Below are 20,926 nucleotides of genomic sequence, written 5' to 3' on the forward strand. Positions count from 1 at the left end.
AGTTACAACTATACAAATAATGAGCGATGAATTGTACATCTTGTACCATTTACATAAAATAAATATAAAAAATTAAAAAATTAAAAAATACAAAACTGGTTGATAGAAGAACCTTCTGATCAGGAATCAGGACACAGGCAGCTTCACTACTTTGACCACTGGACGCTACAAAGTTCCTTCGGATGTCTTCAACGTCACAACGCGTACAACTTTATCCGCACCTGAATTAACCTCAATTACCCTTCCTAATTGCCATGACATGAATGACCATCCCGAAGACTTTACGACGACCAAATCACTGATGTTTAAGTTAGTATCTTGCCTTAACCACTTTTGACGGCCTTGCAATGTCTGAAGATACTCATTGGTCCATCGTTTCCAAAAACTTTGTTGCGCTTGTTTAATCAGCTGTCATCTAGTTGGACGTTTCATCTTAACGTCCATAAAATCAGGTTCTGGAATTGCCATGAGGGGTTGTCCTATCAGAAAGTGTCCAGGAGTTAATGCACATAGCTCGTTCGGGTCACTGGAGACACCTGTGGGTGGACGCGAATTTAAGATTCCTTCAATACGAATAATTAGTGTAGTCAATTCCTCCATGGTAATTATTTGGTCACTGATGGCCTTTCGCAAATGAGTCTTGACACTTTTAATTGCCGCCTCCCAGATTCCTCCAAAATGAGGGGCTGTAGGTGGATTAAAATACCACTGAACGGGATCCTACTCATTAAAGTGTCCTGGGTTTTTGCTTCGTTGAACAAAGATTTCAATTGCCGAGCGGCGCCTACATAATTTGTTCCATAGTCAGAACGTATTTCAACTGGAATTCCAAGACGAGCAGTGAAACGATCGATGGCAGCAAGAAACGCTTCCGCGGATAAGTCGCTTACCACTTCCAAATGGACTGCCTTTAGTGATAGACACACAAATAGAGCAAGATAAGCCTTGTTAGTCTTGGCACCTCGTCTACGGCTTTCTTTCACATAAAAAGGTCAACCGTAATCTATACCAACGAATGCGAATGGTCGATAAGGCTGTACTCGTACTGGTGGCAAGTCTGCCATGACTGGTGGTGGACACGCAGCTCTATGGCGCACACATCTAACACATGCATGCATAATTTTTAAAATGGCTGCACGTCCTGATACAATCCAATATTTCCTTTGAATCAATGTCATAACTATTTTCAGTCCAGCATGTAGAAGCAGTGCCAGTTCGACGGGTTGGCGAGCAGGGCCCTTGCCCGAGGCCTCGCGCTTCTATGAGGGCCTCGCGGAGTATATACCGGCAACATTTTTTTATTTATATCTTGGTTTTGTGTGACCCAAACGACCACACTTTGTGATAATAAATAAAAATTTATTAAGAATAAGAATTCATGAGAATATTTTTTTCTGAATTGAAAAATATTTGGTATTTATTATATCTTAATCATTATCGAACGGTTCATAATGTATAAATAGTTATTTTGACTTCGTGGATTTTAAATTGAATGTACCTATTGGCTATTACGTCATTAAGATTATCGCCGACCGTCGGTTAAAGAAACTGTCCCCAGTTCACCAGTTGACTGTTTTATTCGCAAAATTGTATAATAGTATTATTATCTTATCGGTGCTTGACGGAGGGGACCAGGAATAAGCCACGTTTTATAATATATAAAACTTATTAGGTTCATTTAATTGTTTTCTTTGCCGCCTGTCGACACGTGAATATGTACCAATATGCCATAACTAATGTTGAGACCTGGTAACTGGTAAGTGGTAAGTGTAGTTAATTATCATACTCATAATTAATATTTGCACCAAAAACCTACATAGGTACGTATGTTTTTATACGTATAAATGAAAAAGTCAAGGCCGTTTTTCTGTTGAGAGCGGTTAATTAATCTCATTTTAGTACTTTTTGTTGTTTTGTTGGAATAGAAATTTCGATTGTGCATTCGATGACAATATGTGCGTACGGCGCACCCATGTTTTAAAATAATATTTATAATAGTATAATTTAATTATGATTTTTATCTTGGAAATTTATTATCATGGGCTCTCGGCTCTCTATGTTTGCACACTAGCGGGCGTTTCACGTTTAAATCGCGTAGCTATTCACATATCGTGTCACTACATTGGCTACATTTTAAACATAGTTCATATTGTTCATACCCAAAATAAACTAAATTATATAAATATTCTTCTTGTGCTAATAAGATATAACTAAGGCCAGGATTTATATGCATTTGTATGTTTTTTGTTTTAAGAGTTTAAAAAGTTTTTAGTGAATATGATTGAAAGCCCTAGTTATAACTTATGAGATATAAGATTTGAAATGTAGCCATGTAGGTATTCATACAATCATACAATAGGTCAGCGTTTCCCAAACCATGGGTCCACCAGTACAAATTTCATTAAGAGAAGTGGCAAGAAAATCTTCTAATTTGGGTGGCCAAGGGTACGATAGGTGTACTTGCAATGCATTGTGTAAGACCAACTGGTGTAAATGTAAAAGATCTGGTCGTCTTTGCAACTCAAAGTGTCATAATAGTGGTGTATGTGGTAATAAATAAAGCAAATAAATAATAATTGTAATTTAATAATAAATTAATTAAATAGTAAAGCTGTGCAACTTTATTTATTTTTAATATTTAATAATATTTTTTAATATCTTTATTTTTAATTTTTTATATAATATTTCAATATTTAATCTACTTTGCCCAAATCTAATTGGGCACTGTATACAATGCCCGGGCAACGTTAACTTATTCCAACTTTACCCTTGAAAATCGGGCATTGTGTACAGTGTCCGGTCATTGTGCACAATGCACGAGACTTTTTACTTTGCCCGTAACATATTTATCATTCAATTTTTTGTAGCATAACTCTTTCTCTTTATTTTATCAGACTCATAATTTTCAATAATTATTCGCCATGTCAACTCGACGTGAACGTGATAATTTTCGAAAACATCCATCTGGTCATCAAAAAAGATTAAAACAAGATAAAAAAAATATAATATTTATTATAACAACACGGTGCCTTCGATAAATTTCTTAGAGAAACATCCATATTATCGAATGCAGAAAATACAATTGAAAATAATGATGGGAAAAGGACAATCAAAATAATAATTCAGATAATAGTATGGAATCTGATAAACTGATTAATGAAAATAAATTAGGGACACAGTCAGATATGGAAATTCAAGAAATTGTATCTGATATTTGTGATGAATCTGACCACATAATAATAGACGATGAACAATTAATTGAAAATAAATATGGGGAAGTGGAAATTCAAAATATTTATTCAGATAATAGTATGGAATCTGATAAACTAATTACAGAAAATAAAGAAAGGATACAATCAGACATGGAAATCCAAGAATTTGTTTCTGATATTTTTGATAAATCTAACATAATAAAATGTCCGTGAGTAGGCCCGAAGGCCTAGTTCGGACGTCTGTTTGGCAGAATTTCTATTGGGGCACCCGTAGGTTTCTGTCATGCCCCGGAGTGGGGGATGGCGGCACTTGTTCTCCGGACACCGTGACTTGCCCGGAGAAAAATGCCGCCCGATGGTCGAGGATCGAAAAAAAAAATAGAAAGTTTAACGTAAGCTACTATTATAGCCGTGTTATACCTAACGGAGAAATAATTAATCGTGTGTGGCTTGTTTATTCAATCAGTAAGGATGCTGTTTTTTGTTTTTGCTGCAAACTATTTCGAACAAGTTTACCAAGTAATTTGAATAATAGAAGTGGATTGGTTAGTGAAGGAATAAGTGACTGGAAAAATTATTTGAACATGAACGAACTTCTGCTCATAATCAGCTAGTTAAAACATGGATGGAACTAAAAATACAAATTTCAACTTTAAATACTATAAATAAACAACACTTAAGCCAAATTGAAAAAGAAAAAAACACTGGAGGGATGTTCTTGTAAGAGTTTTGGCTGACATTCATTACTTAGCAAAGTACAATTATGCATTTAGAGGGTCATCTGACGTTATTTATACTGAACATAATGGCAAATTTCTTGGTTACATTGAAACTTTAGCCAAGTTTGACCCTGTAATAGTTGAGCATGTAAAACGAATTCAATGTAAAGAAACTAATGATCATTATCTCAGTTACGATATTCAAGATAAACTTATAACATTGAGTGTAGAGTAAATAGATTAAAAGCTCTGCGTTTTAAATTACCTAGTGTAATTGAAGCTTTGGAAGAAGTGTCAAATACAATGAATGATCAAAAACCAAAATTGAATCCCATTCTTTGGTTATTAATGAACTACATAGCTATGAATATGTGATAAGTTTAGTGATCTGGTATGAATCTCTGGTGGAAGTAAATGTTGTTAGTAAAAGTTTGTAAAGTATAAATATTAAATATGCATCTGGAAGTGTCTATTAATTTGTTAAAAGGACTAACACAATTCTTTGAAAAATATCGTAATTCTGGATTTCATTCTGCAAAAATAACAGCTAACAAAATTTCAGAGGACTTCAATATCAATAAAGAATTTTAAAAAACCCGTAAAAGAGTCAAAAAGTCACATTTAGCTACGAGGTGCCTGACAATTCAATTAAAGATGCTGAACTTAAATTCAAATATGTCTTTTTTAATACAGTAATTGATCAAGCGCTAAATTTAATGAATGAACAATTCAATACATTCAATAATTAAAAAAAATTATTTTACTGTAACGTTGGGTTTTTTTATCTTTTAAAAGTCAAAATATTAAATTTTATTTTAAACCGAGAGAAGGTAAATTTTTGTAGTGCCAACATCATCTGATCTACCTAACCGCATAAGCCGGTCGCTATTTGTCTCACGACAATAATATGTATTTAGTCCACTCCGAGCGCTGGCTGTTCAGCTGCACAGTGCCTATAGAATGATCGATAATATTTTCGATCACTCCAGAGCTGTTCCCAACAGGAGCCATCCCTATGATGTTTAATGCAAATAGTATGTTTATTATAACTCAGCTAAAATTGTCTGTACCTAGTTAAATATATACGGAAGCTTTTATGATAATTATACTTATCCTTAATATATCTAGACAATGAAGATATAACATCAAAAGTATCACAAAAGACACCAGTTAAGAGAAGGATTACATTTCATAAAACAGGTAAATAATATATATATATAGCATACATATTTATCATCATAAAAGTTTTTTTTTATTCAAACTATTGAACATTTATTTCAATACTTAACATGTTTCTTTTTTTTTTAATTAATTGAAAATCTCGAATAATAAATACACAATTTACTAGATATTTGAAATTCATACAAATGAAATGATATCTATTTAAAAAAAAAAAAAAAAATTTTCAGTTCTATTGTACCTAATTAAAAAAATAAATGCTCAATAGTCAGTATGAATACTTTTCATTAGGTATCAATTATAATTTTTTTACACAGTGAAATTCAAATAAAATATTAATATTAGTTCTATTATTTGTTTTGTAATCTTTTTTTTAGTAAATACTTACACGGCATATAAATAAAAAATAGTATTGATTTTGTACTTTGTGCAATTTTTTTTTATCATTTTTGCATTATTTTGGAAAATACATAATTATTAATTTTTAAAGACATACCTACTCCAATGTTTTCTATTTAAAAAAAAATATTATAAACTGTGTGTCCACTAAAACTGGGTAAACTACTTAGCTTAGTTACCTATAGGTACGTGATTACTCAGTACGCTAAACATATTTTAGAATTCTATCAGCGAGAGATTGATTATGAAATAGTGTTATTTTATGTCTTGCAAACAGGATTCAAAAATATGTATAGGTTATTAAGTTATATTGATAATTTAATTATACATTTTAAATGGTTTTCGTTAACACGTGGTATATGCAATTGTTATTCTCAACGTATACATACTTTAATGATGATTGATGTTTCATAAAATTATATAAACACTTATAACAAAATATATATTATGTAAATACCAGCTACCACTTCAAGTTGTTTTATATTTTTATGAAAATATAAATTTGGCAGTAGATTTAAATAGGTATTATTAATATTAGATTGTAATGTAGTTTGTGCCAAGTGGCCATGATACATTTAGTATTTAGCTAATGAATTTGTAGTATGAAACATAAGTCGTATCACATTTTTTTCACAAAAAATCTGATATAGAATCTAAAGCTGATATAGAATATACATATCTAATACAATATAATATACTACTGACTAACTTTACTGACTACAGAGTACACAAATATAGTGAAGACTAGTTAATGTCTGTTTATATTAATACATTTTAATGGAATTTATAACTCGCTGTGTTTATGGGTTATAAACCAAGTACATTTATTTCACAAATAATAACAATAGTTAAATAAAATAATAATTATACAGTATATTCTTTTAATACATACATATATATATATATATATATATATATATAAATGGTCGCGTTGAACTCACATTTTAAATTACATGTAATATATAATATTCATAGCAATAATATATGATTGTTACAGACCTACGGTCACACTTACACTGAGGCGATAATACGGGCGAACCGTGTTTTCCAACTATGTTACGTGATACCGAGTGACACACATATGTATACGGCGGCGTTAATACGGATAGTTCGTATTCCGACTGTGGTAGGGAATATCAATCCTCGTCCCGGCGACTTCGGCTCAGCGGTTGAATTCGATTTTCTGGTGGATTTTCTGAGTGTTACCGTATATATTTTTAACACGTTGGCTACCATAAGTATCACGGTTGTCTCACACCATGATACAATAGACATAATTTTGACGATCTCTGGTTATGTACCACGAGAGTCACGGGGGACTCACAAATCGTCATTATGTGTGTATCGTGTGAGTTGCTGGTGACTCTCAGGTATTTCGTTTTCTTAAAGTTATGTAGGATTCAATAACGAAGAAAACTTATATTTTTTGAGTCACCGGTGATACTCATCGTAAAAAAAAAAAATATTTTTAAAACCAAGTCTGGTAGCCAACGTTTTAGCTATCAATATTACAATCCATACTTGTTTTGAATATTATAAAGACGCGTCCACACTATGCCGATATATGCCATACGGCTTTGCCAAATAGCAAAATCAGATGCCGATGCCAACTACCATTCATTGTGTCCACATTGTAAATTCAGTATACGTGCGGCTATCAGTCAACCACGATGTGTGCCGACGACGACTTGCTTATTGCTGCCGCAGCTGTAATTATAATCGACCAAAATGATTGAAAAAAAGCTAGAAAATCACGGAAACGACGATTTTGGGTACGTCCGAGCTTAAAAAGTGGTAGAGCTAAGTACTTAGTACAGTGCCAATGATTTTATGAATGATTTAATTTTGGACGAAGTAGACAAATTAAATCTGGAGTACCGATGTGGAACTGGTTTCCAGAATTTTTTCCGAATGACGAGCAGTGACTTTGAGACTCTCCTTAGTTTGATTGGCTCGAGAATCACCAAGATGGACACCACATTTAGAAAAGCTATTCCTGTTAATGAACGGCTTGCTGTAACATTGCGATTCCTAGCAACAGGAGATTCCTACCATTCTTTAATGTACATGTTTAAAATTTCGAAGCAAGTAATTTCAGCCATCGTTCCAGAAGATTGTGATGCTTTGATCAACGCTTTGCAAGATTATATTATGGTAAGAAATCAGTCTCTAAAGTATTCGAATACAAAAAATACATATTTGTTGTCAAAATATGTACTATTTTAACATTCAAATATGTTAAATTTTTTAATACTTTAAATATAATAATTTTAAAATACTTTAAACAAAATAATTTTAAAACTTTAAGTATTACAAAATATTTAATCTTAATATGAAATCATATGCTTATGTAACAATATGCCTATAATATATCTTAAAATTAGAAAGCATTGAAGTGACATAGTTACTGCTATAGGCATTTTTGGGCCGATATTTTTACTTATAAAATTTTCGTTGGTCTAAAAATAAATGTGTAAAATATTTACCTCTTGGCCCTCCTGACAGGTGCTCGAACAGTTTGAGAATTGCTTCTGTAAATAATTAAACTTTAAAAATATACTTGTATTTGTAATTAAATACTTTGTAAGTATTCGTAAAATACGTTTTTATTTAAGTATTTTTAACAATTTTTAATATGATACTAGTGTTAGTATTTTAATACTTATTCAAAAGTATTTTGTACATGACTGAAGGAAAACTACAAATCATTTGAAGGTAAAAATATATTTATTAATTAAATATAATTACATTTCAAATAAAATATTATCAAATGAATCATTATCACTATTAACTGGCCCATCCATGTATGAAGCGGAGCTCACAGTTGTACCTGGTCCATCTGTGAAAGAAGCAGGCTCGTCATTGGTGTAGATACTTGGCTAGTGTTGGGAAAAGGTGAACGGAATGAAGGGTTACTAGAAGTTGGACTTCCGAAATTTGGGTACATAGGTACACTGTAGTTTGGTGGCTGTGAGTAGAGGTGGGCTCCTGGGTATAGCTGTGTAGAAGTGTTAGGTGGATAATCATATTTCCCCATCTCGCGTCAAATAATACAGTACTAATTATTTGTCTCACAACTTTTTTACTCTACGGCGTATTGAGACCACTTATTTGCATACCTACTTGCTCTCCAAATAAGGTATATTGGTTTTTCACAGATCTACTCCCTTGTATGTCTTTCATGATAGCGAGTGCTTCATCTGTTGCTGAATACTTTGCTTTATTTTGATTTTTTGAGGAGTTTAATGACCGCTTTTTCACTTGGGATGTGGATGTTGATTGAATTGATACATCGTCATCTTTTTCCAATACTTTCTGATCGATTTCATTAGGCTCAGTAGTCATGATATCCAATGGGTCCTTAAAAGTTTAATTGATGAAACATTTTAAGTTAATAAAATAATGTTTATAACTTAAATAAATAAATCGATAACAGTATTAATAATATAGCGTTAACTAAGTCAGCCCTCGCTATTTTTTATAATTATTGTAAGCAAAACTTATGGACAACCTTGTATAACATTTTAAAGTATATTGACGGCAAAAAAAATAATAGTTCAAAATAATATATAATAATAAATAATAAATATTATATTATTTGAATTAGGTATAATAATAATTATAATAATTATTATAATTAGGTATTAGGTATTAGGTATTTGAATGTGTATTTCGTTTTAGATGCCTGAAAATGAATCGGAATGGAAAGAAAAAGCAAATGAGTTCAATGAGAAATGGAATTTTCCAAACTGTGTCGGCGCTTTTGATGGAAAGCATATAGCTCTGCAGGCACCAATTAACAGTGGAACTGAGTATTTTAACTACAAGGGTTTTTTTAGTATCGTTCTTTTTGCAGTTGTAGACGCGAACTACAATTTCACGTATGCAAATATTGGCTGTCAAGGCCGAATTTCGGATGGAGGTGTATTTAATGAAACTAAATTCAAAAAAAGTCTAGAAGATAACACAATGAATTTACCCAGCCCTTGCAAACTTCCTGGAAGAAATAAATCTACACCATTTGTTTTCGTTGGTGATGATGCGTTCCCTCTCACATGCAATATTATGAAGCCATACGCCGGGACACAAGAAAAGGGTTCAATGAAAAGAATTTTTAATTACCGAGTAGAGCTCGTAGAACTCTGAGAACACTTTCGGAATTATAAGTTCTGTTTTTCGCATACTTAGAAAACCAATATTGTTGGAACCAAAAACTGCTAAAAAGGTTGTATTGGCCATAGTTTATTTACATAATTTTCTACGAAAACACTCTAAAACACTTTATAATCTCAATGGAGCATTTGATGTGGATAGCTCAGTCACATATCCAAGTGATTCAGGAGACGGGCTCAACAATATTGCTAGAGTTCCCAGAAGAAGTGCAACCGATGCCCAAGAAGTTAGAAATGAATTGGCCGAGTATTTTATTTCACCACAAGGACGGATATCTTTTCAATATGACTAAACATCTGAACTAGTATTTATGTAAAAGTATAGTGTATTTGAAAATTGTATGTTTTTAATATTTATAATTAACAAGGTATATTGATATGATCGCGTCTATATTTAATCTTATTATTATTATTAACTGATTATTTTGACTAATTGTATCTATAATTGTCTGGTTATAATTATCTTGTTATAAATATAGATTGTTATAAAAATGGACTGCTAATCGACAAAATAACAACAATTATATATATAAATAATAATAAATTCTATATTTTTTACATTTTTCATACAGAAACAGGGAGTGCAGAGTTTATCTCTCACCGTAGCACACAACGTGATAAATAATAATTCTAATTAAAAAAAAAAAAACTTCATTACCTGTGTGTCTGTCACACTTTTGGGCGATTTCTGTCTTTCAGAAAGAGCATACTCTCATAAGCAAACCATTTGCTCTTGTAAACTTCTTCGGTTCCACCACCAGATTTTACGCTATCTTTTTCTTTTTTAATTTCCCGTGAAAGATGACACAGCAAATTTTTCAATTTCGTCTTTTTCTACGCCAAAACTAATGGCAATTTCAATAAAAGCATCGTGTCTTTTGTTGCGATCTTTATAATCTTTTAATTTACAATCCCAAAGAACGGGACGACTGCGATACAATTCTATCAATGTTAAAACTTTCTCATTCGACCACTCCATATTTAATAAAATGTAATACGAAAATAAAAACGAAATAACATGCACTTAGTACAATAGTCGATTGTCAACTGGCTATAGAAAGCCAACGGCATTGCCAACGTTGGCACGTCCGCACTTCATTTTGCCATTTGGCTTTCTTTGATCCTGACCGACAGTCGACAGATACGGCTTGGCATGCCAGTTGGCAAAACTTTGCCAAATGGCTTGTGCCAACAAAAAGTCCACATCAGCCTTGGCAATGCCATTTGGCAAAGCCATATGGTATAGTGTGGACCAGGGGCGTCATTTGGTGGGGGGGGGGGGGGTGCAGGGTGTACATTTGCACCAACATTTTTTATAAACGCCTTCTTTGGCCTGCCAACAATAAATATAAGCGCCGATGTACCTAAGTGTTATATATTAATATATTATATATATTTCATATAAATATCTGTGGGTATAATATTATGCTGATATTGATTTCTTATCACGCTCCGGTATCTCCCTACTCGTTATAATAAGAAAACAACATGACATATAGTTCCCATCAAAAGGGAAAAAATTGTCTTAAAATAGAACACCACAGAATATTATTTGTTTACATTTTTAACCTTGTCACTTACTTTCTACGGTAGAAATGGTATTCTACCAATTTTAGTACGTCGAGAGTACGATTGTTCTAGTCGAGATCGAGAAAGAAGTGAAATACTTAATAATATATATTATATAATAATAATAATATTTGCTTAATATTTAATATTATACAACCCGACAACCGCCAAGTGTCAGTATTAGTTTAGTGGTTTCAGTTTCTATAAATATATTAATGTTATATGTTTGTTTTTATAAATATTTATTCAACTGATAAATTATCTTTAATTATTAAAAGTTTTTTTTTTAAATTTTACGAGTGTATTAAGTATTTTCTATTATGAACGAACAAAAAAGAAAAGGAGGTGCAGCTCGATTAAGAGAAAAAAATAAAAAGCTTTTATTAACAGCTGGTTCAAACTGTCATAGTTTATTAAGTATGTTTTCTACAATATCTGAAAAGCAAAAACCAGCTTGCTGCATTGACAGGTAAGAATGTAATAAGACAACCATTTATTTTATGAAAATTAGATAACCTACATTTAGATATCAACCCGAAACACTGATAGAACCATGAGTTACAGAGTTTAAATCGGTGAGCTGGATTCAATTTAAGTGTTATAATTAACAATTGTAACCCAATTTTGATTTTGAGCTTGCCAAAGTTTTAAAATGTTGTGTGTTTGTACTTTTCCTATCCAACACTGTGTAGAAATATATTTACTTGCTTTATTTATTTATATTAATATTTTATAAAATAGAATCCATGCATAACTTACATTATATGAATGTTGTTTAAATTCCCTTTCTTAAATGTAAATGCAAATTCATAAAGTAGATATTTCAACTCTGTGGTTTAGTTTTTGATTTAATAACATAATCATGATTTTTTTCAGGTTTCTTCAACAGCTGAATGAAAGATTTTCAGAGAAGAGCAAAGATTTGTTTAAGCTGTTTGAAATTTTTGATGTATCCAGCAATATTTTTTTTAATCCTAACTCCCCTCATTTAATATTCTTTACAAACCATTATAGTTATTTTCAATTTAATGAGTCTAAAATGTTATCCGAATTTCCTTCTGCAAAATCCTTGATTCTTAAAAAAAATATAACCAATTTGAATTTAAATGACATTATTTCCTGTTTAAAAGATTTTCCAGTTGCTTTTTCAGAAACATTAAAAATAATATCTTTAGTTTTAACTTTACCTATAAGTACGGTTTCTAATGAAAGATTTTTTTTCTTCACTTAAGAAAGTCAAGTCTTATATTAGATCAACCATGGGAGATGAGCGCTTAAGTGACTTATTAGTGGTTAGTGTGGAGAAAGAAGAGGCCAATAAAATTAATCTAAATGATGCTGTAGATTCATTTTCAAAGTTGAAAAATCGAAGATATCCACTAATGTAATATAATATGTATTAAGTAATTATTACTTTATGATAATAAATGTTTTTATTTGTGTAACTAAATAATTTGTTATTAAAATAAAATTTAAGTTGTTAAATTAAAATTAGATGTGGAAAAATTTAGAAATATGAATTAAGTATATTGTGCCATTTTGAATAAGGTAACCCATAAAACAAATTTCAGGTTTAGGTGTTTAGCTATATTATTTATTTTGAGTGTGCAGGGAGAAAAAATGTATAGGTTAGTTTCGATTAAGTACTATTAAGGTGCTTAATATCCATAAATTTGCTTACCAAATACAACTGGCATCCACAATATAATATAAACTTATTAAAAGTACCTACACATAGTTCTTCAAAAATAGTAATAATATTGTGATGTTTTCATACTAATATAAGTGATGTATTAAATACATTTTACAAATATTCTACAGTTTTTGTCCCCACTAGACCCCCCCCCCCCCCCCACCAAAAAAAAAAAAGTTTTCTATGTGGCCTGGTAACAATTTGAATGGCCTGCAAACATTTTCGCACCAACAAAAAAAAAGTTGAAATGACGCCCCTGGTGTGGACGCGCCTTAATACTCAACGGTTGCCGGCCACGGTGATAAAAAAAAAACTGTTCGTGGACAACGCGCTCTGTTGTTGATATTGGTGTGTAACTACGGCGTCGAACGTCTCAAACTTGTTGTGGCTACCAATTGGTTGCGCGCATGTAGCTCTTGTTATACTCAGGAAGTTATGTTTCATCTATGTTTAAGTTATTATATTAACTATGTCTCATTACATTTTCCCCTTTTGATTTTTAGGTTTTTTGCTTTGTTAATAATTTTGAAATAAAACAAATAAATATAAAACCAAACATCAATAAAATTGTGTGTCGGCTTGAATCAAGTGGGGTATCCTTCCTCCACGGTAATAATAACAAAAAAAAACGTGCAATTAATTTTTCTTTCCTCTATTAGTTACGGTTAGCCCTTATTCGGACCATGTTCCGGCGATTCCTCCATTCCTCTTTCTTGCGCTTGCGGTTACTGATCTGAAGACTGGTTTTTTGGAGACTGCAATAGTGTCCGTGGTACCCATAATTTTGGTGACCTCCGCAGGATCAATACTCAGTTCGAGGCCCTCCTCTGGATCTGGAACCTTAACACACTGCATCGTGGGTGGGAAACTAATTGTAGACCCGACTTGATACTGTGTTACTTCAACCTCTAGCTCACGCCTATACTCGGCCATTGCCTTCTCGTTCTGAATGTTTACAGGTATGCTTGACACGTTGAGCTTGTTAATTTTTTCTGTACGTAGTTCAAGTATGTCTTCATATAAATAATCTTCACCGAATAACTGATGGTTTTTGTGATGTCGAGTTTCAAGCAATTCGTCCAGCCAACGATCTGGCTCTGGGGTTTTCGTTTGTGTGCGGTTAGTGTGAGGGACGTCACTAGTGTCCATGTTTGGTCCGTTCAAAAAAATGTCGATAAAAATAAAAATAATACATGTTATTTATTGCAGTTAGAACTACCACCGACACAACACGAAACGAATTTTTGTGGTTCTTCAGATTTTACTCCACTCTTTCCGGGGTCAGGAGGGATGTAGAGTTTGATATTTTTGAAATTATGCGTGACTTGATCCCCAATTCTATCTGTGATCACGACCGTGTTGTTTTTTCTGACTTAGTGCTGACGATAGTCGATGTTCTCGAACTAACACCTGTTTTCCGGCTTGATATGATGGAAAACGTTTTCCCTTATACTTGGCCTGAGTTCTTTGTTGCGCTCGCTTTTGGAGTCTGATGATACTTTCCACATCCTTTTCTGGAATCTGGATAGGTAGTGAAACTAATTTATCAATTGATAGACTGCATTTCTTCCCTGTCATAATTTGCATGGGAGTGAATCCGGTCTATTGGTGCGTGCCGCGTGGTTTTGTTCAACGAAAATTCGATGTTATTGAGCCACATTACTCAGGTGGTGTGCTTCTTGTAATAGGCCTGTAGAATGCGTACTATTTCCCGGTTAGCCCTTTCCACCGGATTAGGTTGACCCCAATAATTAATTTTATTGGGGTCAAAAGCGGTTCTTGCTTTGGTTAGCTGGATCAGGCGCGCTCGGCCCGACATTACGATGAATATCGTTAAATATGTCGGTAAACCGGGGGTGTCCTTCATCGAATCTGCCTAGCGGAAGCATAATGGCACAGGGTTTTCTTAATTGAAAGCCCTAGACACCTCCTAAGCTCAGGTACTTAGCTATGAGAATTAGGTTGGCACGGAGGAGGGTAAAATACCGTGTCTCCTCCCCACGGGATCCACCTTTACGTGGCGGGGAGGCTTGCGGGCTCTTAATTGAGTCTTACTAAGCGATCCCGGTCTAAATCAGATCAAAAACACAGAGCCTGACCTTAACTGGTCGGGCAGGTCTGGTCCACCTGCAAGCGCCTGCAAACGGACATAGGTGAAGGTAACACTGACTTAAAATCCCCCTGGCGGCAGGGCTAAAACGCAAGGGAGAGGCACCCTTTAAAAAACTTCAAATGGAAGTCAAGAACGGAAATTTGGTTACCGCACCAGGGGATTCGGACCCCCAGGTGCCGGCAGCAGTGAGTGGATCCGGGGTAAAAGCCAGGTCCAACGTAGCGGGCTCACTGCGGTCGTTATTCTACGACCGTGATGGTGCGGGGATGACCAGCCAGGCCCCCGTTTCTCTATCCAATACTAGAGCTGAAGAGGGTAGGTCAATCGCTCCTCAAGCGGTAGCAGATACGGAAACAGGTGAAGAGACAACAAGTCGGACAGTCCAAAGGAAGGTCGTGGTTATTGGCGGTCTTAGCGAGGATGAACTGCTGGTGAAACTACGTGTGTACCTAAACTCCATGTGCGTCTTCGCACAGAGTAATAGGAACGTGCATAGGGAACTAAAAGAGACCCTTGCAAACTCCAATACAATCATGGGGCACTACGTGAAGGTGTTGAAACAACGGCGAAGTCTGGAGATTGTGCGCACAAATAAATTGGAGACAAAGCCGACAACCATGGACATGGAAACCCAAACGCCCTGTTGGTGGGACAGTGGTAGTCCGCCAATTATGAAGAGCAGCAAGCCCTAGGTACTGAATAAAGAGCATACGGATGATGGAACATTGGCCGAGAAGACCAAAAGCTGGAGTGCTGCGGTGAGTGGAAAGACCAAGGCCAAGGCTACAGGGACAACGGCCCGGCCGTCCATACATGGTGACTCAAAGCCAAGGACCGACAATAGGAGACATAGAACGTGGCCCTCGGCAATTGTAGTACACGTAGATAGTCAGGAGGACTTCCCGGCGCTTGCCAAGCGCATCAAAAGTGGTATGGATGGTGAAGCAGTGGGAAATGCAAACACAGGAATGAGAAAAACAAAAAACGGTAACCTACTACTTGAGGTACGTGGTGAAGAAGCCGAAGTTAGCAGAATAAAGGCAGAGGTTACCAAAACAGCTGGAGACGATGCTAGAGTAACACTATACCAACAGAGGACACTGCTGGAAGTCAGGGACATTGACGCTTGGGCAGACAAGGAGGACATCGTCAATGCCATTACCCGGGATTCATGAACCTCCCGAGATGCGATTAGTGTCATCGGGCGCATGTAAACTCCCCTAAAAACATTTTGCTACCGTATTACACTCACGTAAACTCCCCTAAAAACCTTTTGCTACTGTATTACACTAATGTAAATTCCCCTTAAAATATTTTAATAGAACCATTTAGCGTAACCCAGAGGACACCACGTGGAGGCGGTTCTATTTATCCTCCAAAAATATTTGTGTTTTGTATTGCATTTATATTATTTTATTCAATTTTATTTTGAAAAATTATTTTTCATTGTCATACTAGATACTATATGTCTAGGTTTATTTAAACTATAATTATTTTTTAATTGAGTAATAGTGTGAAACTGTTTTTATATAATGGAATGTAGTAATTTTTTGTTCTTTATAATTTTTTATTAACTGGTTTAAAAATTGTTGTCGTCTCTTTAATTTATTATTATGGGAGTTATTTGTTTTATGAATACTTTGTAATTTTATGTAAATTTCTGTTTGAATATTTTTTAATGTATCTATAAATATAAAAATGTTTGGATGACTGTGATTAAAATTTGCATTAAAATGGGCATGAAATGATTCACATGCATTTGTCGATTTTGTCAATTCAGAAGAAGCTTCTGCCCAGACTTTTGGTGGAAAAGTTGCTTCTTCGTCAATATACGTATTTTTTAAATAATTATAAAATTTATCCAGGCGGTCATCGTTTGGTTTAATGTTATACAAGTCAATACTAAAACAGTTTTCAACATCTTCTGGATTTAAATATATTAATCCAAAACAGTAATGCAGCCACTTACTAATTTCTGATTCGTCATTTTTATAATCAGTTGCGAGCCCAAATCTTTGAATTGCGCGCCACCACGCCTGTGATAAATGAAAACGACAACCATCTAATTTAATTTCTGGCCAATGGAACATACACGCATTTCTTAAACCTTTTTCAAAATCGGTTACAATTTTATTTGGTTTGAATTCACCACTATCAACTTCATTACATAATTCATGTATTGTTTGAAAACATTTTTTATAAGTTACTTCTTTTTTATCTTTCAATAAACAAAATATTAAAGGAACATAATGACCGTTTAAATAACCATGAAAAGTTAAAAATTGGTAAAAAAATTGTGCACAAAAATCAAATGTTCCATCAAGATAAATAATTTCAGCTTTACAAAAAGCTTTTAAATTTGATTTACACGAAAAAATTATCAAATTGTCTATTACATTATTTGTTAATACAAAATGTTCGTCTTGGACTGTTTTTATATTAAGTTGTTCTATAGCTTCGTGGACAGAATTCATACTTGTTGGTAAAGAAGGTAAAATATTACGGCGTGCATTGTATGCGTTTCTTTTAGCATATTTTAAATCAGTGATTTCTAATTTTATTAGTTGACTGGTCATTTAAACATTGAATTAAAACTTTACTTGGCTTATCATGAGGATTATCGGTGGCTTTTCTTTTTACTGATGTAGACAACTGTTGGCGCTGTATCATTTGTTCACTGCAAGATTCGTGGTTATGATTTTCATTACTTGATGATGTTATTAAGTTTGAAGGTTCTAATATTTTTATATAAGCTGGACATCTCTTAATACAACAACGCCACTTCTTTTCACCAGTTACAATCAATGTACGTTCAAAATAATATTTAAAAAGTTTATAAACAATTAATGAACGACCACGTTCACTGGTAATAAATTGGATTTCTGACATAACTACTAATTAATAAATAAATGAAAAATATCACACGAAACTAAAACGATGTTAAAAATGTATTATAGAATATAGATCAACTAACGTCTATGGTATGTGACTGACTGAGAAAGGAAAATAGTTAGACCCAGTTATCTTTATTACTATTTATTATTAGTTTTATAAAAGTACAATCTAGATTCTAGATAATATACTGTATTTTCCCATAAACTCACTCTTATCTATCTAATGTATAAATGTATATAAAATAAAATGTAATACGCCTTTGATGCCGCGGATAGTTTATTTAATTTAAAAAAAAAAAAAATAATAATAATAAATTTGTTATTTAGGGGAGTTTACATAAGTGTAATACAGTAGCAAAATGTTTTTAGGGGAGTTTACATAAGTGTAATACAGTAGCAAAATATTTTTAGGGGAGTTTACGTAAGTGTAATACGGTAGCAAAATGTTTTAGGGGAGTTTACATTTGCCCGTGTCATCAACCTGAGGCCGGCGTACGGGGGTATACAAACAGCGCTCGTCTTTGCAGCGGCAGGATGTTCACGCGACATTGTTGAAAAAGGACGGCCGAGAGTCAGCTTGGTTAACTGTCGCGTACGGGTGGCGGAACGAATATGAATTTGGTGCTTCAGATGCCTGGCATTCGACCACCAAGCTAAAGAGTGCAAAGGAGTTGACAGGAGCAAGTGCTGCAGACGATGTGGGTAACAAGGTCACTACGTAAAGAACTGCCCTACTGGCGACACGGAAGCAAACATCTTCGGCAAACTTCTTAGGAAGGAGACTAGGCAGGCGTACAGCGCACGTTATAGTGGAAACGGCCGATGTCCCGGAGCAACAAAGTACGTCCTAATGACTAAGCTCCTGCGAATTAATGTTGGAGTCTGCAGATTGGCACAAGAATTGGCACTGGCGACTGCCAACGAGGCTAAAGCTGACATTTTAATTATCATCGAGAAGCACAGGAACTTAGGGGAAGACGCTGGTTGGTACGCAGACGCCAACGGAAGATCGGCTATAGCTGTCATAAGCGATATGTCAGTCGATAGAACAGGACCGCTAATCCCAGGCTTTAGATGGCTAGAAACCACTGGCCACAGGCTGTACAGTTGCTATTGCTCACCTAACACCAGCTTCACCGAATTTGAAGCCTTCTTGGACAGACTTGAAGAAAGCATCGGAGAAGCCAAGTGTCCTGTGGTTGTCGCTGGTGACTTTAACTCCAAGTCACCGGAGTGGAGCAGTCCAATCGAAGATCGTAGGGGACTAGCCCTAGCAGAGCTTCTAGCCTCCACGGGTCTCGCGGTCTGCAACCAAGGCAACCGACACACCTTCGTCAGGGGAGCATCCGAATCACATCTGGACCTAACAGTGTCTCAAGTCCTAACTCAGTCATCCGCGAGCAACGTTACCGATTGGATCGTGCTGATTCTTCTTCCAGCACGATCCAGCTAAGTCTTTATCGCTACATCCAGTTCCAAGTCTCCTCCGATAGCAGTCACCGCCGAAACTACATCAAACAACATTGGGCCTACAAGAAGCTGGACTATCCAAAGTTAGCCGAAAAACTACGGAAAGGCGCCCCTTTACGGCGACGCTGCAACAGCTTGCGGAGAAGCTATCACCTGCCTAACTGAGTCTTGTGATGCGTGCATGCCACGAGCGAGCGGAAACAACAAAAGGCGACCTGTCTACTGGTGGAACTCAGAAATAGCAGCGCGCGGAAGGCATACATCAAGGCCAGAAGAGCGTACACAAGGAAAAGAAAAAAGGCAGGCGAAGCCGGAAGCATCATCGAGGGCCAACGCTACAAAGATCAAAAGAAGCTACTAACAAGAAAAATTCTTAACTCGAAAGATAGCCACTGGCGAGACCTGTGTTCACAGTTAGATCGAGACCCTTGGGGCCTACCATACAAGACAGTGATGAAAAAGCTGTCCCGCAGAAGACCGATCCATGGACTGGAAATCCCCGGCAGATTAGATACGATAATTGACACGCTGTTCCCGCGCAGAAGCATCTCTGCAAGGCCTATACTAGCGATCGATAACGAAGAAGAGCTAGGCTCAGCAACGATAACAGCCGCTGAGGTAAGGGCAGCAGCAATCAGTATCCCAAATGGAAAGGCACCAGGACCTGATGGGATACCAAACGAGGTACTCAAACTGGCAGCTACAACTCAGCCTGAATACTTTGCTGCACTATACAACAGCTGCATAGAGAGTGGACACTTCCCTACAAAGTGGAAGAAGGCGCGATTGGTGTTAATACACAAACCTGGGAAGTCATTAGATAACCCATCGGCATACCGTCCACTATGCATGTTAGGTTCTACTGGCAAGCTGTTCGAGAAGCTGATAACACAAAAGCTTCGTGCTCATCTTGGTGGAACCGGACAACAGGCTGAGAATCAATACGGATTCAAACCGGGGAAATCGACAATGGACGCTATGGCAATGTTGCGGGAAATAGTTCAGAATGCAAACGCTAGAAGAAGTGCACGCAAATACGTCGGCATGCTGACACTGAATGTTAAAAATGCGTTCAACAGTGCCTCGTGGGACGTAATAATTTGCAAACTTGAAACAACAGAGACTCAGAAGTACCTGAGAAATGTGCTCGGGGACTACTTACTCAACCGGCAAATAACGTTATAAAAGGCAGACGGGACTGTCATCACAAGAGACGTCAGCTGTGGAGTCCCCCAGGGCTCAGTCCTCGGACCCGAACTGTGGAACCTGCTGTATGACGATCTCTTAAAAATGCGTCTCCCTGAAGAAACGGAATTGATCGCTTTTTCTGTCGACGTGGAAATCATAACCACGGGCCAGGTGCCGTTCCAAATAGAAGAGAGACTGAGCGAAGCGTTGAGTGACGTCGTATCGTGGATGACTACAAACGGGCTTGAATTGGCACTACAAAAAACCGAAGCAATACTGTTTACAAATAAGAATACGAGGAACACCATGACAGTTGAC

General features: G+C 35.4%; 2 protein-coding genes across 2 annotated transcripts; one reads left to right on the forward strand and one right to left on the reverse strand.

The window, feature by feature from the left end:
* Positions 1-411: 411 nt before the first annotated feature.
* On the reverse strand, positions 412-1,178 carry LOC149062444 (uncharacterized). Its single transcript, XM_089215329.1, has 3 exons — positions 1,014-1,178; positions 707-908; positions 412-563 (listed from the first exon to the last, which is right to left on the reverse strand). Exons 1-3 carry the CDS (start codon positions 1,176-1,178, stop codon positions 412-414), a joined length of 519 nt encoding a protein of 172 aa, XP_089071455.1.
* Positions 1,179-18,800: 17,622 nt separating this feature from the next.
* LOC107170028 (uncharacterized) lies at positions 18,801-19,403 on the forward strand. Its single transcript, XM_015520027.2, has one exon. It carries the CDS (start codon positions 18,801-18,803, stop codon positions 19,401-19,403), a length of 603 nt encoding a protein of 200 aa, XP_015375513.2.
* The last annotated feature ends 1,523 nt before the right edge of the window (positions 19,404-20,926 follow it).

Source organism: Diuraphis noxia, unplaced genomic scaffold (genome assembly GCF_037042655.1).
Source record: "Diuraphis noxia isolate RWA-SAM2 unplaced genomic scaffold, SU_Dnox_SAM2 contig0001, whole genome shotgun sequence".
In the NCBI taxonomy this organism is placed as follows: domain Eukaryota; kingdom Metazoa; phylum Arthropoda; class Insecta; order Hemiptera; family Aphididae; genus Diuraphis; species Diuraphis noxia.